At 50.4% G+C, this 25,724-nt stretch overlaps 9 protein-coding genes across 9 annotated transcripts; 3 read left to right on the plus strand and 6 right to left on the minus strand.

Annotated features, from left to right (window-relative positions):
- Positions 1-106: 106 nt before the first annotated feature.
- Positions 107-947, minus strand: N7447_000050 (putative DNA repair protein Dds20/Mei5; the record flags this gene model as incomplete). The annotated part of the gene is made up of 2 exons (XM_057224326.1): positions 107-199; positions 261-947. The coding sequence occupies 2 exons, from the start codon at positions 945-947 to the stop codon at positions 107-109; spliced, it is 780 nt and encodes a 259-aa protein (XP_057088342.1).
- Positions 948-1,104: 157 nt separating this feature from the next.
- N7447_000051 (ubiquitin ligase complex subunit HRD3) lies at positions 1,105-3,578 on the minus strand (the record flags this gene model as incomplete). Its single annotated transcript, XM_057224327.1, has 3 exons — positions 1,105-1,490; positions 1,565-3,493; positions 3,572-3,578. 3 exons carry the CDS (start codon positions 3,576-3,578, stop codon positions 1,105-1,107), a joined length of 2,322 nt encoding a protein of 773 aa, XP_057088343.1.
- Positions 3,579-4,683: 1,105 nt separating this feature from the next.
- Positions 4,684-10,131, minus strand: N7447_000052 (DNA-directed RNA polymerase II subunit RPB1; the record flags this gene model as incomplete). The annotated part of the gene is made up of 4 exons (XM_057224328.1): positions 4,684-9,543; positions 9,606-9,676; positions 9,751-9,907; positions 10,003-10,131. 4 exons carry the CDS (start codon positions 10,129-10,131, stop codon positions 4,684-4,686), a joined length of 5,217 nt encoding a protein of 1,738 aa, XP_057088344.1.
- Positions 10,132-10,956: 825 nt separating this feature from the next.
- On the plus strand, positions 10,957-12,660 carry N7447_000053 (Set1-mediated histone H3-K4 methylation subunit Swd1; the record flags this gene model as incomplete). Its single annotated transcript, XM_057224329.1, has 5 exons — positions 10,957-11,026; positions 11,085-11,146; positions 11,213-11,301; positions 11,369-11,509; positions 11,586-12,660. 5 exons carry the CDS (start codon positions 10,957-10,959, stop codon positions 12,658-12,660), a joined length of 1,437 nt encoding a protein of 478 aa, XP_057088345.1.
- A 1,084-nt stretch (positions 12,661-13,744) lies between these two features.
- Positions 13,745-15,082, minus strand: N7447_000054 (class I SAM-dependent methyltransferase; the record flags this gene model as incomplete). Its single annotated transcript, XM_057224330.1, has 2 exons — positions 13,745-14,636; positions 14,697-15,082. 2 exons carry the CDS (start codon positions 15,080-15,082, stop codon positions 13,745-13,747), a joined length of 1,278 nt encoding a protein of 425 aa, XP_057088346.1.
- A 1,607-nt stretch (positions 15,083-16,689) lies between these two features.
- On the plus strand, positions 16,690-18,527 carry N7447_000055 (WD40 repeat domain-containing protein; the record flags this gene model as incomplete). Its single annotated transcript, XM_057224331.1, has 6 exons — positions 16,690-16,999; positions 17,245-17,344; positions 17,489-17,555; positions 17,684-18,021; positions 18,173-18,299; positions 18,387-18,527. 6 exons carry the CDS (start codon positions 16,690-16,692, stop codon positions 18,525-18,527), a joined length of 1,083 nt encoding a protein of 360 aa, XP_057088347.1.
- Positions 18,528-19,144: 617 nt separating this feature from the next.
- N7447_000056 (uncharacterized protein) lies at positions 19,145-19,918 on the plus strand (the record flags this gene model as incomplete). The annotated part of the gene is made up of 1 exon (XM_057224332.1): positions 19,145-19,918. One exon carries the CDS (start codon positions 19,145-19,147, stop codon positions 19,916-19,918), a length of 774 nt encoding a protein of 257 aa, XP_057088348.1.
- A 194-nt stretch (positions 19,919-20,112) lies between these two features.
- N7447_000057 (tRNA guanylyltransferase) lies at positions 20,113-21,532 on the minus strand (the record flags this gene model as incomplete). The annotated part of the gene is made up of 8 exons (XM_057224333.1): positions 20,113-20,325; positions 20,389-20,493; positions 20,545-20,633; positions 20,713-20,903; positions 20,966-21,010; positions 21,067-21,198; positions 21,377-21,466; positions 21,519-21,532. The coding sequence occupies 8 exons, from the start codon at positions 21,530-21,532 to the stop codon at positions 20,113-20,115; spliced, it is 879 nt and encodes a 292-aa protein (XP_057088349.1).
- A 339-nt stretch (positions 21,533-21,871) lies between these two features.
- N7447_000058 (Fibronectin type III domain protein) lies at positions 21,872-25,510 on the minus strand (the record flags this gene model as incomplete). Its single annotated transcript, XM_057224334.1, has 4 exons — positions 21,872-24,795; positions 24,852-25,045; positions 25,101-25,317; positions 25,504-25,510. The coding sequence occupies 4 exons, from the start codon at positions 25,508-25,510 to the stop codon at positions 21,872-21,874; spliced, it is 3,342 nt and encodes a 1,113-aa protein (XP_057088350.1).
- Between the last annotated feature and the right edge of the window lie 214 nt (positions 25,511-25,724).

The following is a 25,724-nucleotide window of genomic DNA, read 5'->3' on the forward strand; positions in this document are numbered from 1 at the left end:
CATCGTCAAGTCGGGTTGGAAATAAAGTCCATGGTCATAACATTCATACCCGTTTCCCCAAGCCCTATTAAGAACTCTCACTGGATCAACGAGTCGACAGCGACATTCAGCGTTTGATCCATTTTTGAGCCTCTGCATCATATCCAATCAACTTTGGATCAACATGTAGACTCTTGAGCATGAACTCCATCGTGAACTCCTAAGTGACAATGTCAGCACGCAGAGTCCACCAAGAAGCACGGCAATACCACTACACGTACCTCGGCCTGACTCTCCTCTCCATTATTCTTCTTTGGTAGATGGCCAGAAGAATCCTCGGCGTCGTAGTTGTCAAGATCTCCCTCGTCCTCGTCAATGTGCTCCCGCTCACCACGCTGCTCGTCAAACTCCCACCGAGTTGCATCACGCTTCGACTGCTCTTTCCAGGCCGCCATTCCTCCCATGCGATCAACCCTTTCCTTGGCACCGACAAATACCTCATCGGCTGCATCCTGGCTAGCGAGTCGCCATTTGGTAATGAGGTTTGGAATCTCCATGTATTTAGTGTTTGTCTCGAGGTTGCGGGCCTGAGTTGCGAGTTCGAGTTTGGCTATGAGCGCATCAACCTTTGACTGGACCTCTCGGTGCTGTTTTTGCAGTTCTAGGATCTCTGGGTCGGAGGTTTGGAATGATTGTGAGGGTAATGGGGACAAGAGATGTAGCGTGCGTTTGCGCTTAGGAAGTACTGGAGTTGTTGTCGGACTTGGTGTATTTAACATTGAGTCGGACTCTACAGGAATGGTAACAGTCGCTGAAACTTTTGCGTCATCGGGAGTCCTGGGTGCGACAGACTTGGATGGTGTGTCGTCGGTGTTTGTTGGTCCAGGTCTGCGTAGCGGAGACTTGAACGGCTTTGAGAGAGCCGTGGCTGGGCTGATGCGACGACGTTTACTAGAAGGCTTGTTCATCATCAATTTGATACAGACTTCAAAAGTTCGATGTGTGTTCAAAAGAAGAAATATAAAAAAAGTTGGAGAAGCCAAGTGAAATGCGGAGATGCAGTCTTATCGATAAGCAATGGAATTTATCTACAGGTCGCAGGTCGCGCTGAAATACACTAGATTCTCAATGACCAATTCCTCCTGCTACCCATTGCCCGAATTCAGGGTCGCCAGGTCGAGGGAATACCCCACGATCGTTGGCGTTCCCATTTCCATTCTGGGCATTGGGATTAGCGTTCTCATTCTGTCGGTTGCGCTGCTGCTGCTGACGGAAATAAACCAAAATCAACAGCGTAGCAGCCAATCCGACAATGAGGAGACCCTCGAGCATTCCCTCGTCGATATCCAGGTCCAGGTCATCATAGTAGCCGTCCTCGTGCCCTTCAGACTCCAAGCCACGATATTCATCATCCTCTCGTTGTTGTTCGTAAAGGTCTTCATAATAGCCCTCTTCGTCGTTCTCGATGAAAGCCTTGACCCATTCCTTGAAGGTACGACGGGGCTTCGAGTCTGGTGGAAATTGTAAGTAAGAAACTAGAAAGACGCGATTGATTCCACGGGGTAAGTGGGGATGAGTTGCTTACCTTCCTCCTCGCGGATGGGGTTAATATCTCCGTTGGTGAAGCGATTCCAGTATCCTCGAATTCGGAGTTTGATCAAGCTGAGCTTGACTGGCAGATACGCCTCGGGGCTGAGATCGAGAGCCAGGTCATAATACCGCTTGGCCATGTGGAAATCCTGATCCACTGCCACGCCATTCTCATGCATCCAGCCCAGATTCCAGTAGCCCTGTGCACTGTGGTGGGCTTCAGCGGCATTGTGGTAACAGATCGAGGCCTTTTCCGCATCGACAGGTGTGCCCGTGCCAGACAGGTAGTAGTCACCCATCTTGACCAAAGAGTCGATGTTAGCTTGCTTCGAAGAGCGGGTCCAGTAAATCAACGCGAGTCTCGCATTGTGCATCAAGGAGGAGCGAGCCTTCTCCGCCCACGGAATAATGGAACTGAGCGAGAGCACAGAGCGATGCTCATCAAGCAGATAAGCCACATTCGCCTGTGCATTCTCATAACCCTGCTCTGCTGCCATCATCGATGGGATGAGAGCGCCCTCCTTGTCACCAGATTCGTAAGCAGTATTTGCCTCTGCGAAGGCTGAATGGACAATCTCTGCCTTTTCGGCAACCATTTTGTAGTAGGCAGCGGCAACGCCACAGTGCCGCTGTCTCCCAATACCGAAGTTGGCCATTTCCGCTAGGTAGTAGTATGCCTCCATCCACCCCCAGCGGGCTGCAAGCTCAAAGTAACGTGTTGCGCTTGCCACGTCTCCTTGATCCAAGAAAAGAGCACCCAATCGTGATTCTGATGCCGGAGAATCCTGCTCTGCCGCTGCTTTGAAGTAGTGAGATGCCTTGAAGCCATCCTGTGGAACCCCATAGCCCTTGAGATACATTAGACCCATCCAATGCTGGCAGAGAGAGTCGCCGTTCGCAATACCCCGTCGGAACCATGTGAGGGCAGTCGGGTAGTGTTGCTCAACCCCCTCTCCGCGGAGGTACATCAGACCGATATGTCCTGCGGCCTTGGATGCCAGTTTATCAAGGCCTGCAGGAGGGTTTGAGTTGACGGACCCATCTTTGTTCCAATATTTCTTAGTAACAACCTTGAAATACCTCATAGCCCGTCGGAAATTCCGCGGCAAGCCCCGGGCGCCCTCGTAGTTCATCTTACCGAGGGTGTACGTAGCTTTTAGCTCGCCCTTTCGGGACATGAGGTCCAAGTACTCTAGGATATCTTCCACGCTGGCCTCAGGGGTGGCATTGGCAGAGTCCCGCGCATTTTGACCCGAGCTCGACACACTGGCTCCTGGGCCGTATACACCACCTTCTTCATCTGCCCAACGATAAGATTCTCGAACCAAAGCCCTACCACCCGGAGGGCCTGAGCGGTAGTACTCGATCGTCTTGTCCGCAACCTTCTTGTAGTAATGGATCGCGTGGTCACAATCCTTCGGTGTTCCAATGCCAGTGTGGTACCGATATGCAAGTGTCATCTCCGAGCGGATGTTCCCTGCTTCCGCTGCAAACTCATGGTACATTAGGGCCTTTGCCTGGTCGGGTTCGACCGCACCGCCGATCCCCGTCGCATACATGAACCCGACCATGTTCTGCGCTGTGTTATTCCCGTCCAGCCATGCCAGCTCATGGTACCGGCGGAAGGCCTCTTTGAAGTCGCGGGGATAGGAGAAGTTGCCATAGAAGTTCATCTCTGCTAACAAAAATATCGCATCCGGGTCTTGGTCTTCGTCTGCGGCTGTTTTTAGCTCCTCCACTGCTGCTGTAACATGTTTGTTCAATTTCCGCTCGGGCTGTTCGGTGGAAGGGCCATTCAAGAATAGCAGTCGGACCGTTTGGCGGCCATAGTATACGGCAGTCCCAAGTAATCCTCTTGACTTGTCGGCTTGAAGGACTGTGTTCTTTGTTGTGCGAAGTGTATCCCAGGCATTCTCAACTCGTTCTATTATCAGACGATAAGGTTGGTCAGTATCAAGCGTTAGTCGGTAAGGCGCGAGGCCCGGAAGTTGTCTCTACTCACGAGTCATGGGCCGGGGTTCTGCTTCCCCTGTCTGGAACGTAAATTCGTGATTTGCATCGTGGCCGATTGCTCCGGTGGTTGTTTGGTCAGTGAGCGGCTGACCAGGCCCGGCTGCACACGTCTGGGATAGCACTGGAAACTGGAGTCAGCTACGGTTGCGGTCCTGCAGGTGCGGGCAAATCTTACGCAGGGCCGAGAGAAAGAGTGAGAACGGCGTCCTCATAATGCCTGCAAAATACTGATATAATGTCGGAGTGTGAAGCACATTGCGACTCTCAGAGCAATGCGAATCACAAAAGCGACAGAGCTGGATCGTGATATGATGTAGTTGCCAGAGTACGGGCCACTTGGCTTGACGGAGCTTCATTTTGCCGAGGGCCAATCACTACATTACATTGTATGTACCGATGTACCTGGGTACCATATATGCATCTGTAAGGCATTTTTTCTATATGTATGATGTATAATATTCCAAGATCCTTCTTGGCTATCTCATTTAACATGTTCTTCGATTCGCACATGATACTAGGACAGAATCTAGACTTCTCTAAACCACCAAATCCTAGGAATCTACAGAGATTCTTGTTTTCTACGAGTTATAGGGAAAGGATTGGGAATGTCATGAACATTGTTGGAATCTACTCGTCCCCTGAGGAGGGTGTGTACAAAACGGAAAGCAGCAGTCAAAATACATCCCCAGTGCGCTTTCCATGCAATAAAAAGGATGTGTACACAAATTCCCCAATGGCAACCAAAGTCCGCACTCCTATCTCACAGCATCCATGGAGTTTGTCCTCGGTTCTGATCGAAGCATGTGCGGTCTTTGCACGATGGGGGAATAGTGCGCCCGAAAAAAGCAAAGCAATCTCAAAACGATGGCGGCTGAAACCAAACGGGGGGCACGCGTTGTTGGTTAATTGGTTAAAAAAAAAAGACTAAACAGATACAATGAATGGGAGGCAATCCCCGATATCGTGAAAAAAAAATTATCAATCATTTCCGAGATTTGTAGCGCGAAAAGATCTTTTTTGTTTAGTGGTTGGGGTTCAATTCGATGATGGTACAGGTGTGGAGCACGACCCTGAGACAGGCAAGCCATCTTTGCACGATATTCACTGGCGCGGCGACGTAGGACTGTACGCCGGAGATGTCGGGCTGTACGCCGGAGAGGTAGGCGACGTTGGAGAACCAGAGAAATTGGGAGAAGTCGGCGAGTAAGACTGAGGGCTCGTAGGAGACCAACCAGGCGAAGTTGGTGTGTACTTGGGAGAGGTGGGAGATGTTGGAGACAGGTGCCGAGCACCACCAATCGCAGGACTGGTGGGACTGTAGCTCGGCGAAGTCGGACTGAACGCCGGCGAGGCCGGACTAAAGCTGGGGGAAGTCGGGCTATAGTTAGGCGACGTCGGCGAGAACCCAGGCGAAGTTGGAGAGTATGAAGGAGAGGTGGGTGACGCTTGGCCGTACGCGGGCGAGGTTGGCGAATAAGCCGGAGACGTCGGCTGGAACGATGGGCTGGAAGGTGAGAACCCTGGGGAGGTCATCATTCGCGGGCTTGTCATTCCAATGCCAGGAGATGTCGGTGAATAGCTCGAAGATGGAGAGTATCCAGGAGACGTCGGGCTAGTATTGAAGGGACTTGTTGGGGAGTAGCCACCGGGGCTGCGAGCCGCAGGACTGAAGCCACCAAAGGAAGTCGAGCTAGCCTGGTACTCGGTGAGACCTCCAGTCGGCTCCTGGCCAATCTGGTGCATAGGCGAGAACGTCGCATCGGGATCGCTACCGGCCATGTAGGGGGAGCTAGGCATAGGAGAACCGGTGTCATACTGAGTAGCAGCACCGTCCGAAATAATGGCATCCTTTGCGCCGACTGCACCCATAAGGCCGTAGCGTGCATTGTTGGACACGACAGTGTTGAGCAAGCTCTGGTCCAGGTAGACGTCAAACTCACCCGTTCCGGCAGGCGCCATCTGTCCAAGGATCAAGTTCTCCGACACACCGCGACAATCGTCAAGTTCTCCGAACGCAGCAGCCTCCAGCAGAATTTCAACTGTCTCTTCGAATGAACAACGCATGAGGGCACCATTGTCGGCACGGTTGATACCGTGACGGGTAACAGGAGTCAGATAACCACGAACAGTCATAACATCAACCAGCAGAGCCAAGTGACGGTGATTAACGTAAGAACCGTCGAAGGCGAGCACCAGGGTCAATTCGCGAAGCACAGCTGTACGGGCAGCCTCAATACCGAAGACCTCGAAAATCTCAATAAACTGGTTAGAGTAGGTGCGCGAGGCGTCGACGCCCGGAATCGAAAGAACAGCAGCCAAAGAAGATCCACTGGTTTCCAGAACCCATTCCTTGCAAAGCGGATCAGACTTGCTAGTGTGGAGCGAACCATCTTCGATGACTCGGACCTTGGCCTTCTCGTTGATGAAAGCACGGTCAACACCGGGAACACCACGAAGGGTCAAAGTGTCCAGTAAGTGCTGCTCAAGTTTCTTCAAGGTTACATCGTACTCAACATCTTCATCATCGTCATCCTTGTAGTCTTGGACTTGACGGATACGAATAACTTGCTCGTCGGCGTTGTTATCACTGAAGATGACGGCAATATCACGGGGATAGGCCTGCTTGATCCTTGTAGCAACGTCCTGCACCGTGAGACCCTTATCAAGGAGGGAGCGGCGACTGAGAACAATACGGAGCAACCACTTCGACTGCTGAGATGCGTCGTCGGCATTATCCTCAGGAATGATGAAGTATGATTCCACCATATCCCTATCGTTTTCGATAACAGTTGACTGAATATCGGGATCATAGTAAATCTCCGTCGACTCCGTGACGGACCGCAGACTAGTATGCTCCACGAGACTTCGAAGGAGTTTGGCACCCTCCTTATCGTGGGTCATCATACCTTCTTGGTACACAGTCATGGATGGTGTCTTGATGTTGGTGGCAACGTTGAGAATTTCCTTAAGACGTGGAACACCAAGCGTGACGTTCTTGGAGGACACACCAGCAAAGTGGAAAGTGTTCAGCGTCATTTGAGTCGCAGGCTCACCAATAGACTGAGCTGCAAGAACACCAACCATTTCACCAGGGTTGGCGGCCGCACGAGCGAAACGACTTTCAACAGCACCCAATACGTGCTGGAATGCTAGCTTGTTGAGCGAATAGTCTGTGACAAGTCGACGGAAAGCGAGGCGACTGCGCAGTTGCGCCTTGAACAGCAAAGTTGCATTAACCTGAGCCTCCTTCGAAATGGGATCATCACCACGAACGATCACCAGGCGATCCAAGAGTTGCTGAACTTGGGGAATGACCTCAGCAGGGTGCAAGTCACTGATTGTGCCCTCACGAATACGGAAAGTGGTTCGGGCCATTTCCAGGATACGCTGGACATTAATGGGAAGCTGCATCATCTCCTCATCTTCCTTGACCACTGTGCGCAGGAAGTCACGATCCTTCAGAATGGCCTCCCATTCTTCGTCGAAGTATCTCTGTACCTCCATATCGCCGGCGATTTCGTTGGCTTGCTCCAAAATCTCTGGGCCGAGAGTTCGCTCGGGGTCCATAACATCAACACGGAATCGTTCGATGAGCTTCGCATCGGAACACTTGATGTGATCGACACGCTGGTTCTCGATGTGGGCACCGTCGAGACCATCCTCTCCGTAGATGAACTGAATGATATCTCCAAGGGAGTTACGCACAGTACCATCATACTTGACCATGACTTCTTCAAGGGCCTTGACCAGCTTACGCTGGATGTAACCAGTTTCGGCAGTCTTGACAGCAGTATCAATCAGACCTTCACGACCAGCCATGGCGTGGAAGAAGAATTCAGTAGGAGTCAAGCCACGGAGGTATGAGTTCTCGACGAATCCACGCGACTCGGGGGAGTAATCGTCCTTGGTGAAGTGAGGGAGGGTACGATACTTGAAGCCGAACGGAATACGCTTGCCCTCCACAGACTGTTGTCCGACAAGCGCAGTCATCTGCGAGATATTGATTGCCGAACCCTTAGAACCGGACCGCGCCATTTGAATCGCGTTGTTCAGATCCTTGAGACTCTTTTCTGTGGCATCACCAGCTTCGTCACGAGCATTGTTCAAGGCACGAGAAACTTTACTCTCGAATGTCTCACGCACATTCATACCAGGGAGGGCTTCCAGTGTGTTTTCAGTGGCACTGGCCGTAATCTCCTCGACTTCCTGTTTTCTGTTCCGGACGGCCTCCTCAATCTTGTTGATAGTATTTTGATCGGGAATGGTGTCACCGATACCGATACTGAAACCGTGGTGCAGCAACCAGTACCCAACAATGGTTTGGGCTCCAGTGAAGAATTTGACACAAGTGTCAGGACCGTACTCGTTGAAGATGGTGTGGATGACACCACCTCCACTGGCACCGACCGTTTTCTTGGAGAGCATACCATACATCAGCTGTCCACCGTGAATCAAGAGACCTCCATCGTTGAGAGGACTGAACTTCTCAGCCAAAGGCGAGCCGTCCTTGTCCACGCGCAGAAGATTGAGGCCTGAGGGGAAGGCCATGCTAATAATCTGCTTTCCCGTCCAACGGGGGCGAGGCTTAATAATTGCGGGGGGTGGAATAGCACCATCCCAGTCAGGGACCCACAGCATGAGGTTCATGACTTGGTCCTTGGTGAGGAAGCTGTCACGACGGCAGATCTTGTAGATACCGCAGAGGGTATCCTGCACAATACCCATCAGAGGACCGTTACGCTGCGGAGAAACAATGTTCTTCGGTACCAAAGTGAGCTCGGCGAGCTCAGCGCGCGCCTCTTCGCCCTGGGGGACGTGCAAATTCATCTCATCACCATCGAAATCGGCGTTGTAGGGACTGGTAACCGACAAGTTCATTCGGAATGTGGAGAAGGGCATAACACGGACACGGTGACCCATCATGGATTCCTTGTGCAAAGACGGCTGACGGTTGAACAGAATGTAATCACCATTGTCAAGATGGCGCTCGACCTTCCAACCGTAAAGTAGTTGCTGAGCACCTGCGCGCTTAGCGTGGCGAAGATCAATACGTTCACCATTGTCACGAACAATATATCGCGCACCAGGGTGAATGTTGGGTCCGTTTGCGACCAACTTCTGGAGCTTCTCAATATTGTAGGGTGTGACCACTTCCGGGTAGGTGAGAATACGAGCGGTTGAGTATGGGACACCAACTTCGTCCAACCTCAAATTGGGGTCACCTGTGATAACGGTACGAGCAGAGAAGTCGACACGCTTTCCCATCAAGTTCTGACGCAGGCGACCCTCTTTACCTTTCAAACGACTGCGAAGAGCCTTCACGGGGCGGTTTCCCTTTTGCATCGCCGTGGGTTGACCAGCAATGTCATTATCCATGTAAGTGGCAATGTGGTACTGAAGGAGAGATTCGAATTCACGAATAACGTGCTCGGGTGCTCCCTCCTGCTCACAGCGTTGAACGTTTTGGTTTGCACGGACAATTTCCGCAAGCTTATAAGTCAAATCATCCTCACCGCGAGCGCCACTTGTAGCTCCCATTACAACGCTAGGGCGGACGGTCGGGGGAGGGACGGGCAAGACGGTAAGAATCATCCACTCGGGACGAGCGTAGTCGTTGCTGAGGCCCATGATGCGGACATCTTCCAGGGAGATGTTTCGGAAGATGTTCAGCGCCATTGTGGGAGTGATGACTTTCTTCTCCGGTTGAGCCATCTCATCCTCCATCATGGCCTTGCTAGGCTTCCATGTTCCAACCAGACAGATGCCTTCCTTCCGAACAGTGGGCTGGGCGTTACCGCAGCCGCCATGGGAGCGGCCCTTCTGGGAGTCTTTCGAAAATTCCTCATCATCAGCAGGCGCGTCGGCTTCACATACCAGGACATCCTTGGAGAGTCGCCAGATAGAATCGAAACGTCGCTTGGGATCACGGAAACGGAGGGCTTCGGTAAACTTGGAATCGGCCTGGTATCCATGTCAGCAAAGTGAACCACTCAAGATTTGCCATCCCAGTAGGGATGACTAACCGTGTTGGCCTTAATCTTTCCACAGTTGTGGCAAACTGTCTCCAAAAGCTTCTTGATTTTAGTCAAAAAACCTAGAGTGGGGTGAAGAAGTCAGCAGGGAACAGAAAAGACGAAAGGAGGAAACCGAGGCAAATCTGTTACGCACCAATATGGAACACTGGAGACGCGAGCTCAATGTGACCAAAATGTCCAGGGCATTCTTTCGGACCCTCTTCGCAAGTCTCGCAGTTGTATTGACGGTCAATGGTACCCAGGCGAGGGTCATTGATACCCTTAGTCCGAGGCCGTTGGCGTTGATCGTCCTATTCTCATTTAGCCATCAAGTCGTCATCGCGAACAGGAAGGAAAAACCATGGCTGAAAATGATGCAGCCGATAACAAATCGAGAGTTACTCACCAGTGTCTCTGGATATTCGATATGAACCACACTCATGCGCTTGATCTCTTCGGGGGCAAAGAGACCGAACTGAATTTCCTTAATGGTGCGCAAAGGCGCCTTAGAGTAAGGGAAAAACACGTTAGACATGATGGCGGAGTTGTAGTGACAAAAAAATGAGGATGAAAAAAAGGCGGAGATGACCGGTCACGTAGGCGTGTCGTAAAACCGGTGTAAACGACGAATGTCGGGTCGTAAATGTCGCGAAAAAAAGAAAGTGACAGACTTGCTCGCAAGCTAGAAGTCAGATTTACACGTAGCGGCGATGAAAAGAAGGTGGTGTGGAAGCAGCTGGCCGGCTGAGGCCTTGGGCAGCCCTTGCCACGAGGGCGCCGGCGACCTAGAGGTCCCGAACGTCACGAAGAAGAAAAGAAGGAGAAGGAGAGCGCGGCAAAGAAGATCGTCGCGGTAACTTGAAAGAAGTATCGCGATGGGGAAAGCGCGATCCTCCTAGATTGTGGAGGCGGTGGGTGGATGGGCGTGTCGGGGAGATGAAAGGGTGATGTTCTGAGATCGCCTCACTGTGATGGGGCTTGAGTTTTCCCTGCACGATGGTTGCCGTCTAAACGGGAGCTCACCGCTTTGGCAAATTGGTGGATACCTTCCCCAAAGTGCAGGCAGCGGCAGAATTTAATGTACCAGTTCACTATGGTGAATGAAAGCGGTGAATGGTGCAGGCATCATTATCAGGCATCGACCTGAGTTTGTTTTAGATGGGCTTTGTCACCGCCTTGGACCTTCTAGATTCTTGAGGATATCGATACCGGCAGAAGGAAATAGGATTATTGTCGCTACGCAAAAAGCTATATCTGGAGTTCACACTGGATGCTTGAACACCAGTTATCATCCTGGCCTATCTGACAGGCTGAGGATTCACTTTGAATTCAAATTATCATCCCCATAGCACCTAGCGCGATGAATCTCTCACTCGTCGATCCATTTGTCCTGGCGCAGGAATACCCGGATACTTTGACTGAGAAGCTGAGTATGTACCACCCATACTTGCTGACAATGAAGACACTGACCGAGTCAACGCGATATAGGCAGCGGTCATGCGACATGTTTAAGCTTCAACCACAAAGGCGATTACCTTGCCTCCGGACGAGTTCGTGAACCCACTACCCAAAAAGCCATTTACATATAATGGTTTGAAGACTAAGAAATTCTCTAGGTGGATGGCACAGTGGTGATCTTCGATATTGAAACCAATGGCGTAGCGCGCAAATTGCAAGGCCACACGCGACAGATCCAATCTCTGAGGTACAATTACCCCAGACTAAACACACCGATCTACATTGAACTCCCAAAATACTGACTTCGTACCCAGCTGGTCTCGCGATGGCCGATACCTCCTCACCTCATCCCAAGACTGGAAATGCATTCTTTGGGATCTCAAAGATGGCTCACGAATCCGCACAGTCCGATTCGAAGCGCCAGTGTACATCGCCGAGCTACACCCGTTCAACCAGTACAGTTACCACAATTCCCCCCACTATCTGTCAAAAGTCACATCATCTAACTTATTCTGTTATTCTGTTACCCAGTCTCCTTTTCGTCGCATCCCTCTTCGAAGACCAACCAGTACTGGTAGACGTCTCCAGTACAAAACCAATCAAACGAATCCTTCCCTCCGCCCCCCTCAGACCACAAGCTTCAAAAGACGAAGAAGTCGACCCAGCCGTAGCGGCCAAACAAGCAGCGCAAGATGCCAAGCACTCAACATGCGTAACCATCTTCACAGCCTTCGGTAACCACATAATCGCCGGCACCTCAAAAGGCTGGATCAACATAATCGAAACACAAACCTGCACCACAATCCACTCAATGCGCCTCTGCAACGGAGTAGTGATCCTCCTCCGTCTAGCCAGCAATGGGCGCGACCTCTTAGTCAATAGCTCGGACCGCGTAATCCGCACGGTGCTAATGCCAGACCTATCACAGTTGGGGATCGACCTGGAACCATCTGCGATAAAACTGCACGTGGAGCACAAGTTTCAAGACGTGGTCAATCGGCTCAGCTGGAACCATGTAACATTCTCATCGACCGGCGAGTTCGTCACCGCAACAACATTCATGAACCCTGATATCTACGTGTGGGAACGCAGCCACGGGTCACTGGTCAAGATCCTAGAGGGGCCGCGAGAGGAGCTCGGCGTTGTGGAGTGGCACCCGAGCAGGCCGATGGTTGTGGCGTGCGGGCTGGAGACCGGATGCATATACACGTGGTCGATAGTGTCGCCGCAGAAATGGTCGGCGCTGGCGCCTGATTTCGGTGAGGTTGAGGAGAATGTCGAGTACATGGAGGCGGAGGATGAGTTCGATGTTCACCCGGCCGAGCAGGTACATCAGCGACGGCTGGATCAGGAGGATGAAGTACCGGATGCTCTGACGTTTGATTCGGTCAAGGGAGATGGGGATGGTGATGGCGTTGAGCCGTTTAATCTACCTGTCTTGCTGAATGTTGAGGACAGTGATTCTGGTGAGGATGTTGTTGCTGTTGGGCCAGGGACTATGCGACGAAGGACGCCTGGGGCTGGGAGGGAGGGTGTCAATGGGGATTTGGACAAGCCTACGACTAATGGGGCTTCGAGGGGTACTACTAGGAATCGGCGACGATAGTAGGCATGTCTTTCTTTTTTTTGGTTTGTGTGTGCTGTACTTTCCTTTTTCTACCTGCATCTCCATTGTTGGGGGGCTGTACTAGCATATTTTGCATACGGTGGCGTTCATATTTTAGGGGCTGATGGTCTGCAATCCGGCGTTGGGGGCAAAAGCTTCTGGGCTTTGTTTGATCTCGTGCTGCAGCGAATGAATGCATCCACAAGCAGACAGGTCATGATGATTAGAATGATCCAGGTGCTACTATATTCAACAGACATGTATATCGTTCTAAGACTCAATTTTATCTTTATATAAAGTTCAACGGCAGTAGTTGCAAAAACAAGTAGAATCCACGTCTGATAGTGTCGAACTAGACTTGCGTGTGCAGTCTTCCAAATGCTGCTACGTCTCAGCGAAATTGAAACAATACAAGGGGGCATGAGTATAAGAAATAAGGAAAGAGGTAGGGGAGATATTCAAGAAGAGTACCAGGAGCAAAAGTTGATTCCACAGAAACATATTGACTTGACATGCAGGTAGCAAATGGAAAGTGTCAGAGACTATAGGAAGACGGGTAACCTGGGTATATTTATATATAAGCGAAATCCTTGGCTGAAAGCCCAAAACGCCTCAAGATGCAAAGTCCAGCATGCAAAGAGAAAAGAAAAGGAAAAGGATAGAGTAGAGTATAGAAGAAAAGTCATGACCCCGAGAGGGCCGTGGGCGCATACATCGTGTCGGCCATAAATCCCCCAAACCTCTTAAGAAGTCATAAAACAAGGTTCATAGTCCTGTCGGCTGTTTGAGATGATATCTCAGTTCTCATGCCTGGACCTCGAATAAAACAAAAAATCATAAAAGTTGTGCTGTAAATTCGTTGGCTCTGGAGCGAGATCTAATTGCACTTGCAGCAGAAGCACATTCAACGTCAACGTGGCAAGTGCACACTCTGGGCCAGCCAAAGTCTATGAAACCCGGTCTATTTTGAATCTGAGGATCAAGCGGGTGTAGTTTTAGGGCAATAAAGGCATTATCGACATCACCTTCGAAAATGAAGGAGCTGCCTTTTTTTTAGTCGACTGCCATGTGGGTATAATTCAGCTTATTCCTCGGGTTTTCGCGCTTGGTAAATGTGCAAAAGGTTGTAGGTTTTGATCTTTTTGTCGAAAGCTTCCTGTTTGACGTCGAATGCAATGCGGTCAATCTGCTCCCTAGACCAAGAAAGAACCCGGCTGAAAGGAGCCAAACACAATGGCTGAACGCTCTCGGAGATAGCTAAATTATACCAGCGCGCAACTTTCTGCTCGTGGGAATCGGGATGCCATGGGTTCATCGGCAGTCCCACAATCTGGTGGTCGATCTCGGTGAAGCCCGCTTCTTGCAAATTCCGGATCGTCTCATTCGAGCTGTGGGCCAGGGGCCGCATGGTAGCTTCGGTCGCGTGCTTCAAGGTCGAGTACCAGCTAGCCATAGCGCGTCCCGGTTCGCCATCCTTGTCCTCGACGCGAGGCCGGAAATCAATTTCAACCTGCTCAAACCAAGCGCCCGGCCGGAGATGTTGGAAGACTCGTCGGTAGAGACTGGGCCAACTTGCAACACTGCCAGATCCCATCTGCATATGAATAATGTCCCATGAATCCTCTCCCATGGCCCAGGGCGCCTCGAAGTCGAACGGGGCATAGAAATCACAGTTCTTTGGGAAATTGGCCGGTTGTATGGGCGCCAGGTCCACCCCCACCACGAAGGAATTGGGATATTTGTTTGCCACTTCGATGCTCCAGATACCCGTTCCACAACCCAAGTCGAGAATTCGAGACCCCGGGGGATGTGGTGCATATATCAAGCCATCCTCGGCCCGTGCCACCGTGAACAATTTGTGAAATATGTCGAGACGGTCCTGTTCTTCCTCGTCGCACGGAAGCGGGTAGACTCCTTTCCGATAGCCATGGTACACTCGGCCGTTCTCGATGTGATTCGGGTATTTCTCGGGCATCCTGTTCGGACGGTTAGTCATTTGCATTGTATGGAGTATGGGAGGTATGGGAGTGACGTACTTGCGATCGGACATTACGACCGGAGATGATCGCGAGACTTGAGATGTATTCGACGTGTGGGATGCCTGTGTGGCTACCGATCCATGGCTAGTAAAGCGACCGTTCCTGCGAGGATCTGTATCGATTGGATCTCTATCGATCAGCGTGTACAGGTCCATCGCGGAAGACGGCTGTCGTGACCGGGCTCGATCACTCATCACCGAGTGCGAGTAGTATCGCGATTGACCGGCGTCACTCGCTGGGGTTGACTCGGACTTGTATCGTTTGGGTGGGGGTGGAGACGTAATGGGAGGCAGATGTCGTAGCCTAGAATCCCCATTAAACATTCGTGGCAGCGATGTGCGGTCAGGCACAGGAAGGGAACCGGAAGATTCTCTGTAAGACATGTTGATATCTGCCATCAATGATCCAGATCCAGTCAAATAAAAAAGAATCTCCGAGACGCTCCAATGCAAACAGGATAAATGGTGTATAGCTTCGAACCAAAGCTCCAGGGGTAAAGGGGCTTTTAAGTTTGTGAAGCTGTTTCCCTGTAGTGGGGGTTAGTGAGGGAGAGAGAGAGAGAGAGAGAGAGAGAGAGAGAGAGAGAAACAAGGAAGAGGGGATGTGCAGAAAGTTGCAGATGTACTAAATGGGAAACGAACCGCGCTGCTGGGAATTTAGTGTGCTTTTTTACTTTTTTGATAAAAGAATTCTATATTATATATCTCTCTGTATTTTATCATATATATATACATATATATATACCTGCATATTTCCAGGAAGCTAAACCAATTAGGGATTTGGGTATATAACATAAGATGTACTTGAAGAGAAGAGTGGACATCGACCCACGCCCCGGGATGCGGTCCGTCTGGGCCAGTTCCAGGGAAGGATAAGGCCCAACAGATTGGTAAGGCGCTAGGGTAGAATCGTGGCTTTTCTCGGGTACGAAGTACAGAGCGTACGGTGTTGTTATCTCTAGGGAATATGTATGTCCGATCGTCACACAATATTCTACGTCTAAACCAAAATAAAATCCTCTCACCGCAACCCAAATCCCCGGGTTGGACCGTTGAGCGAATCAAGTGGGATACCACTTGGCACTTTAGCACCTTGGCTCTAATCATTTGGGTCTTTTGTGATATGTAAGAATGACCCTAACACCGGACCATTGTGCTGGGTCGTGACTGGAGCCATTTTATTCTTTTTTTTCTTTTTTTATACGGAGTACTCCGTATGACATTATACGTGTCAACATTCCCTAATAATAATCCATGGTCTTTTCCCATTAGGGTTGGCTTCCTACTTCCCCGTTAATTCATATTACATATTTCGCCGGGGATTCGGGATCTACTAGTTCTACTTTGTACTTTATAGTCATAGCAAACCCCGTCTCTCCTTGCATGGTACATACTTTGTATATACGACGGATATTTTGAATATTTGGATATCCAAGATCTGGCGCTTGCCGCGCTGAATTTTCCGGGGTTTAAGGTCGCCGACTCGAGGGATATCCGGTACTGACAGCTCATGGGGGTTTAGCAGTGCATTGTTGGGACTAAACATCTAGCGTACATTGTACATTCAATGTTTTTCCTCCACAAATCCCGAGGTCCCCTTTAGGATTTTGGGATTTTACAGAGGATCGTTTACATCTGAACTATTATATACTAGTTCGGTAGACACATTGGTAAACCACTCCGTACATTTTACATTGTACACCGTACATCGCGAATATTGGGAGCCCCACCTGGAAAAAATTCCCAAGCTCCATATGTCCGAACCTCAAGTAATTAAATTGTTACGCGCGCAATCATACATAAAACTCAAATATCTTCTAACACACGCGGGGACATTGATCGGGGGACATTCATCGGGGACATTCATCGGGGACATTTAATCGGAATTAATCGCCCCTCCCCTCGCGTCAGCCACGGCGTCACCCCCCAGAGATCAAATATCTCAGTATCAAAGGGAAATCCACGCACGGGTGCAGCCCCCAAATTCCACAATGCATACACTCAAAACAGTAGCGTCATCAACACTGTCGCTACCGGCAGATAATTACATCTACTCGATCGTCCCATCGGCGCCGGGGACCTTCGCCGCCATCTCGTCAGATGACTCGCTGCGTGTGTTTGACGCCGCCGATCTCGATCGCGGGTCTGTGGTCTCGAACGCTGCTCACAATGGTGTCACCGTGCTGCGGAGCTTCACCATGGGCGAGTCGCACCTCCTGGCAACGGGTGGTCGTGATGGGAAGGTGAAGGTTTGGGATGTTCGGACTGGGAATGGAAGTCCGGTTGTGGAGATGGAAACGAGTGAGTTTCTTTTGGTTAAGCTTTTTTGGGGGGTTTCCCTTTTGGTTTTAATGCATCTCCCGTTTGGGTTGTCTTCGGGAACCTGCCGTGACAAGGGCCCATACACTAGGTTTTGCTGCTGCATTTCCGGTGGGCTGTTACTGGTGTTCGGAGAATTTATCGGCGCCTGGATTCAAGGGCGGTCCTGGCTTGGGGGTTTGCCTTGATCAAATGCATATTTGCTAATACATGGTCTCTGTGTCTAGCGAAAAAGTCGCCTGTTCTGTCTGTGGCTTGTAACCCAGAGACTAACGCTATTGTTGCGGGAACGGAGCTGGTCTCTTCACAGGCGGTTGTTGCATTCTGGTAGGTTTCATCTTATACTTCGGTTTTAATTTGAATAGCTCCAGCATTATCATTCGATAATTGTATTGGGATATGTCTTCCAACCCCAAGACAAAAACAGCCGTGCTCTATCATCAAATCGCAGTCCCACTAACCAACAAACAGGGATATCCGGTCCCCCCAGGAATTCCGCCTCCAATATGTGGAGAGCCACAACGACGATATCACCGAGGTAAGTGTACCTCCATTCTAAGCCCGACTCCCCCCAACACACCCCACCATTACCATCCAATACCTACATGCAGCACCAGCCAGACTAACCATTACATCGGCACCTTGCCTGTTGCCGGTGGTACACAGCTCCAATATCACCCGACGCGCAGCAACATCTTACTCTCCGGCAGCACGGACGGACTAGTGAACATCTACGATACGACCGTAACAGACGAAGACGAAGCCCTGGTGCAAGTGATCAACCATGGCTCCGTACATCATGCCGGGTTCCTGTCGGAGCGCACGATCTTCGCCCTCAGCCATGACGAGCACTTCTCCGTGTATCCGGCCACAGACCCAGACGATGCCTCGCAGGAGCCCGACCCCGTGCACTTCGGTGATGTGCGCGACCCGCTGGGCTGCGAGTATGTTGCGCAGCTGTGTGTCGGTGCGCAGGGACCGTATATCGCCGCTGGGAATAAGATGTAAGTTTCTTGTTTATCTTTTTTTTTTTCTTGGCGTTTCGGTACTGGGAAGAGGCATGGAGGCATGGCACACACACGTGCTGTTGTGCTTGTGTTTTTTTTCCTCGGTTTTTTGTGAGCTTGTGGGTGTTTGCTAATTAATGTCTTGCAGTGACAACCGTCTCGATCTTGTCCCACTCGTTTCCAGCCCGTCGTGGAAGCTGGACCGGGATAATCTGTGGCGCTTGCCCCGTGCTCATTGCGAGGAGGTTGTGCGCTCGGTATATTTGGATGAACAGGTACGTCTTTCGGGGAATGTTTCTTGTATCTGGTTGCCTGTTTTCGGCTTTTGTTTGTAACCCTCGCTAATCCAACTACCTCCTCAGAGTCAATCAGTCTTCACCTGTGGTGAGGATGGCTTCGTACGAGCATGGAAGCCTGCTGAAGGAAGTGATGCTCCAGTCCAGTCGGGGTCTGCAAAGGCTCGGCCGAAGGAGAAGAAGAAGGATAGGTTCAAGCCGTACTAGTCTGTGTACTGTGAACGGGTGAATGCATCTGTTGCTGACAGTCTGTTGTGTATCATTCGGTGTTTGGGGTGTGGGTAAAAATAGATAGTTACTTGAATCATATGAGGTTATGTCGTCATTATTCGAATTGTTGTGTGTAGAATAAGTTGGTCGTTGGTTGTTCGTTTGGCAGTATGTAAGTTATATATTTCCAGCCTATGGCCTCTCTTAAGGTATATATGAAAAGTTTGAACCACTTCCATTCTGACCAATATCAATTGAACCCAATTTATGCATGCACGATTCGAGATGGAATTCTCTTTCTGGATCTCCAAAAATAAATCAAAGCTGTTTGTCTCGAATTGAAGAGTATAAAACAAAATGTAGTAGTCGCGCCCGGGATGACCGGGAGCCCTTAGATTTCAGCCTGATCCATGAGGTGTCAAATCTTATCTCTAATATTTTTTTTCGTATCAAACTTTTCTCCAGGCACAAGGGACCAACTTCCTGGAATTACCTTTCCTCCAATCCCACAATATACATACCAAAATCCCAGCCGCAATATCCAAGATTCAAAAATCAAACCTCATTGCCCACCCAAACCCTCCACTCCAAGGGCGAACACACCACACCACAAAATGGACGCCCAAGCCTACCTAATCAAGCACGGCTGGTCCGGCCCCGGCAACCCGCTGAACCCAAACAAACGACCCGGTGCACATAGCGGACTAGGCCTCACACGACCGCTCCTCGTATCGCGCAAAGCCAACAACCACGGCGTGGGCAAGAAGACGACCAAAGACCCGACGAACCAGTGGTGGCTGCGCGGGTTCGAAGATGCCCTGAAGGGCGTCGGGAACGACAGTTTCGAGGCTACCTCTGCGCGAGAGAACAATGCGCTGACGAGTGAACTTTATCGGCATTTTGTGAGGGGTGATGGGCTGGCTGGTACGCTTGAGGGGATGGAGAAAAAGGACGAGAGCGGCACTTCTACCTCCAAGTCGAAGCGTAAGCGCGAGAATGAGGATGATGGCCTTGATCGCAAGGCTAAGAAGCTGGCCAAGGCTGCGCGGAAGGCGGAGAAGGCGGAGAGGAAGGAGGGGAGACGTGTGAAGAGAGCTGCGAAGGCCGAGAAGAAGGAGAAGAAGATTGCCGAGAAGCTTGCGAAGAAGGCTTTGAAGGAGAAGAAGCGGACTGCTTCTGAGGATGAATATCCAACGCCTACGTCGATTGACCAGGAATCCGATCAGACTGGGGCGGAGACTACGGAGACAGATGAGGCTGTTGCGCGGTTAGAGGAGAAGGCGGCTAAAAAGGAAAACGAGGAGAGCAAGAAGGCTAGGAGCACAGGGAGTGACTCAAAAAAGAAGTCTAAAAAGGAGAAGAAGGACAAGAAGGAGGCCAAAGCCTGATGTTGTCCATTTGTGACTATTTTGATATTGGAGCGCTTCACATGCATGTCAGGACCATGTACACAATTCTGCATATACCTGTTTTCTCTTACGCCATCTAGAAACCAAGATACCCTTTTTGTTTGGCGAAATCATGCCTATTGCAACCATAGGAAATGTAAATGTCTATCTTTCTCTTTTGTGTTGGAGCTAAGCTACGCGGGTAATTTCCCAGGATTGCCTGATAGAATCCACGGGCGTTTCTCCCAAAACTCATCTTTGATGATATCGACATGGTCAACCACGACCTGTGCTTTCCGGCGCAGTTTGCGGATCTTGTCTTGCTGTGACCTTGACTGCTTAGATTCGACTATCGGTGTTTCTTCGTATGCAGGTGGGTTTGTAGGGTTAGGTTCCTCCAGCTCGTACTGTTGAGAGAAATGTTAGAACGAGTCGAGACGAAAGAACGACAGCATAAACTGGGCACATACCTGGCGGTAAAGAACAGTGCCCTTTTTATAGATCTCCAGCTCGTTGTTGTAGTTGATTCCAAACCGCTTGAAGAGAATCTCATTCTTGTCGGCAGACACAGTGCCCTGATATCAAGTCAATTGCCCGTACTCCAAATTGGAAGAATAATGGCCAACCTTTAACTCTTGCTCGGCGTCTGTGTTACTCATTCCACCCTGAAGAACCATTGTCCAGAAAGTCGTGTTGTAGAGGTTATTGATATGACCTAGTCGTCTTGGGTTAGCCGGATGGGGCTTGAAATCAGGGGCATTGCGAGGCATATCACCATGACAAATGTCACTTACAATCAACTTGTCTCCAGCTCATATAATCGCGGAGAATTCGGTTATTTGGGTAGATGACCGCACGCCCATCAAAAGATGGCAGATACGGCGGCAAGAGAGGTCTTTCAGGGAAGTACTCGCTCCATTTGTAAATGTAGTGTGCTGTAAATGTAGAGACGATGGTAGTCACTAGTTTTCTGGATGGCGTGGTCCTATCAACGGCTGTTCTTGCAAATTATATCACAGGAGATAGAAGCAAAGAGGAAATACTCACCCATTACGCCGCTCGAAAAGTTGGCAGTTGGGGTGGAAGACAAAACTGAGGGAGTACTGTTAATGATTGCGAGGATAGTGATGAAACGAGTTGAAACATACCTAAATTCGTCACTGACTCCATAGGCGATGCATAGGTCTGGAAGCTCTTTCATGACTTCAACTGCCGCAGCATTCATCAGATCCAGTGCCCGGCGGTCATTTGGTTTCTTGAAAGCGTAGTGATCAGAGAGTCTGTATGTGTTAGACTCTGAATGTAGAGATAAATGCATTGTTGGACCAGAAGAGCAGTCACATCTTGGTGAAAGCTATGCATAGGAAGACCGTCATATAGATGCCGTTTTTTCCCTTCCTGCATGAAGATTCCTCATGCATAGGGCGTCCCCACAAGAAACAAGAGATGAAGACTCACTTGTGAAATCCTCGTCCATCAATGCGGACCACAATCCACGTACTGGGGAGCAGCACGTCCGGCTGCTCGAAGGACTTGACGTACTCAAATCTGTGTTCTTTTAGTAGGCAGTTTGAATTTTATTTTATTTTTCAACGCTTACCTTGAGTTCGCCATTGTATGATCTACTAGACTTTGACGTTAGGTGATGAATAGCTCTGGAGAATGGAAGGGTCATTTTGTGCGATTTCTGCCCGCCCGCATTTGCCCCAACTGGAGGGATTCTTGATTTTGAGGACTTGGGAGCGATTGATGGATAAAAATGATACAATAATTTTCTATAAAGACCACAGACTACTACATCATCTAGAGATATTCAGGTACTATGAATCAAAAGTAAATAAAAACCAGTATGCTGTTGAGATGCCTATCAAAAACCCTTAGGGAGATGCTGTAGAATCTAAGAAATGAAAGTGAAAGGACAGAACCAAAATGGTCTATAGATACATGTGAGAATCATGATTTCTCAATCTCCTCAGGAATCTCTTCATCGCCAGTCTCACTGGCTCGCTCGCTAGTCTCGCTGGCCTTGTCAGACTTACGGGACTTGCGAGAAAAGAATCCCAGGCTGCTGCGGGTTGAGCGGTCGGCGGATGTCACACTTGAGACTGTGCTATCAACACTCTTGCCGAGCTGCGCTTCGCTGGCCGCATCCTCGTCAATATCACCTTGCGAGGATTCACCTTTCTTAGAGAAAAGGCCCGAACGATCTTTCCACGAGCTGAACTTGCTGGAACTGCCCTTGCGCGTGATCTTGCGAATAAACGACTCCTTAGAGGCATTGTCCATGGAAGTCCCCGATGGCATGCGCTCCAATGATTCATATGAATCGCCAGTGAAAAGGGAGATGGAGCGAGATGTGCGAGACTCCGAGGGAGAACCATCGTACTCGTGAAGATCAAATGGGCTGCCAGGATCATTGCCCTTGCCTGTGTCCATCTCCGGCTTCTCGTCCGTGAAAACCGCCGTGAATGAGGGAGCAGCGGGATTCAGTTTTGGAGTCAGCGGTCGATGAGAAGATGACGGGCGGGTGCCAATCGGCGCCTGGAGGGGTCGATGATGGCGGTCAAATGTGTCCTCCACGAAATCAGGCTCGCCGGTTAGGCCGAGAGGAAGATGACCCGACGATCCATACTGGATTGAAGGTCGCCGAGAAGGGGCTCGAGACCAATTGGATGGCGCGGCCCAGTCGAATCCAAGTGGGCTGTTGCGGTGCCCAGCATTCTCAGTCGATGGCCACCCGAAATGGCGGTTGTCCGTCGAGGGGTGGGGAAGCTGATTCGGTGTGTCAAATGAGGTCGACGAAGGTCGGGGGGACAGAGAACCCCGTCGAACACCACCGAGAAGCGATGATGGATCAATAGGATCATGTCGAGGACTGAATTGATTGTATCCACTGGTAAGATCGGCATTCCCATGGGTGCCAGCACCACCGAAGCCAAACTTGCTGGATGAGAAGATATTCGAGAAAGCAGCTCGCCGGGAGGGCGCATGATCAGAAGAACTGTCCATGGTGACACCGGCCGTGTTGCTTCGAGGGAACAATGACATCGGGTTTGCCCAGTTGCCAGTATAGCTTGATCGTCGCCGGCGTGCACCGATTGGATCCAGCTCATCAATATTGCGAGGGAAGGACTGACTCTGGCCGGGTTTCAAACTACCCAGCATAGGAGATTCATCCGCCAGGGTTTTCCCACGAGGCCGGTGGAAACCGAAAAGTCCAGAAAGCTTTCGGGATGCGCTTTTCGGGGCATCCCCAGCAGCAGACAAATGGACACCTTGGGATTCGTCCTGTCGATTTTGATTCTCTAATGGGCTGGCAAATATACTGCCGGCTCGACTGTCCGAAGAAACAGGCGACACTGGCCCGTGGCCGAAGCTGTCCAGCGGAGTACTGGATGCTTCCATAGTTGCAAATCTTGGTCGAGTTATAGACCGTGGGAATTCTGGCGATTCCTCGTCACCAAGGAGATCAGATGGCAAGAGGGCATCCGCACGGGGACTCATTTGCGGGTTATTGAAAGCAACTTCCGTATCTGAGCGCATGATCTCCGGGGGATCAGACAGGCCTGGAAGGGCCATGCCGTTATTGATGTTGAAAAATGCAGAGCTCGGTGCGAATGTAGGTGAGTGACCGGACGGGTTGTAGTTGATACTACTTGAAAATGTTTCGACACCCGGGAAGTTCAGAGGGGAAGACACATTGCTGTTTAGTGAGCTGCGATGGCGACGGGGCCGAATGGTGGCAGTATTCGACATATCGAGATCCAAGGTCGGGAAGGCAAAGGGTCCTGAGCTGCCGGGTCGTTGAGCTGTAAGCCACTTTAGGCGTTCTTGGGCTTCTTGATATTGTTGCTGGGCTTGCGCGTGCAGTGTCACAAGTGTGGCATAACGTGCATGTAGATTGCCCAGCTTATGCTCCCACTGACGAGCTCGCTCGTTGTCGATTCGATCCAACTCCTTGCCGTCTTCACTATCGCCTTCTTGTAATCCCATTCTTTCTTCTTCTAGCTTCTTAACCCGTCCTCCTTTATCCTGAATCTCATCATCGATGGTTTTCATCTCTCCCTGCTCTTTCGCGATCTTGGCTCGGACCTCATCTGCGCGCACTTTCCCTTCTTCTTCAATCCTGGCTTTGTCATCCTTCGCCTGTAGAGCATCAGAGTTCATGCGTGAAATCTTCTCCTGCCATCGCAAGATGTCATTCTTGCGCTTCTTGCGCTCCGCCTCTTTTTGCTGAAGGAGTCTCATGCGCTTAGACTTTTCACCCTGCACAGTTCGGTTGACGCTTTCTAACTTGTAGACATGCTTTTTCAAATCGCCGCTTGCTTCGTCCTTCTCCCTGACGCGCTTCCGCAATTCACTGCGCTGTTTTTCAAGGTCCTTCAGCACTGCAATATGCTCTTCTTCTTCCTCTGCCCCCTGCTTCTCCACGTTCTCGTTCTCGTGCTGTAACGACTTCAGGCGGTCTGCTAATTGCTCCAAAGTCTCATCTTTGGCAGTTTTTGCTCTGCTCTTGAATGTTTCTTCGAAATTGCCGTGTGAAACGTCCGTGGTTCCAGTCGCGGGCGAAATTTTCCGTCCCGCCGAGGGCCGTTTCCCCGGTAATTGGCCTGCACTATGCTCGCGTGACATTATCGGGGCAGATGGCGTTGGCAGGCCGACTGTAGACCTGGGGATCGAGGCGCGGATAATTGGACCCCCGGCGTTGCCATTTTGTTGGGCTTCGGATAGCGGAAGAGATTTTGTTCGGACATGGAGGATCGCACTGGGAGTCTGGAAGTTGGCGGCACTAACGGAAAGAACACAAATGTGATAGATGTTCCCAGGTAATAGATTTGATATTTCCACCGCTGTTTCTGCTCGTTTGGATTCACCGACTATAGACGGTTAGTGCTTTGCTCAGTGAGAGGAAAGAAGCAATTCTATAGTATACCTTTCACATTATTAACCTGAATGATATGCTTATGTATTGAGTTGTGGAAGTCGGGCTGTTTCCAAGCAAGGCGGATTTCACGGGCTGTGATCTCTTCGAGGGTGACCTCTGGCGGCGGAGGAATGTCGAGACCAAGTTTTTCAACTAGAACCTCATTTGAAGTCTGACAGACTTGCCAGGCACGATAGAGAAGCCTTCATACATTGGTCAGCTGAGCAAAGAAAACGCTAGAGCAGGCAAGGGACCAACCAGATCAAAGCCCACAATATCGAGACGGCGAGGAAGAGGGCCATCACGCCTCGCACTCTCACGCGGGGGACCACTGCTGGGTAAGCGTCGAATGAAAAGTATAGCGGCTCATACATCCCAACGTCTGTAACCCATTGGACGCGGGCAGCGGGATACAGGAGAATTGCGAAGGATCGCCGCAATGCTTGGAGTGGGCGGTGGGATAGAAGCACGTGATCTAGAATGTTAGCCACCCAAAAGTAGTTTAGCGCCGAAATGGAGATCAGCCGCTAAGGGACCTCGGCATTCCCCCAGGCTGATGTAATCAGAATTGTTGGGCGTTGAATGTTGACGAAACCAACAAATGTTGGATAGTACGGGGTAATGCGGAATAAATTACATGCATTTCCTTCATCAGACTTACACTCCATAACTTCATTTTCATCACTGATATTGTGCTGATATTGTCCCGTGACGGTGGTTATGTAGCCGCGTTCACTTATCTCAAAGTGTCAGTCACATGGGCCAAGAGGATTAACTTCCCGATTCTCCAAAAACCTGTCTCAGTCTTATTTGACCGTTTAGACCTTTTTTTTTTGCCTCTCTTGATATCTAGAATTTGCTTCGGATTGGCCTGAAACGTTA

This window comes from Penicillium robsamsonii (assembly GCF_028829455.1).
Source record: "Penicillium robsamsonii strain IBT 29466 chromosome Unknown utg000001l_segment0_segment0, whole genome shotgun sequence".
Lineage (NCBI taxonomy): Eukaryota > Fungi > Ascomycota > Eurotiomycetes > Eurotiales > Aspergillaceae > Penicillium > Penicillium robsamsonii.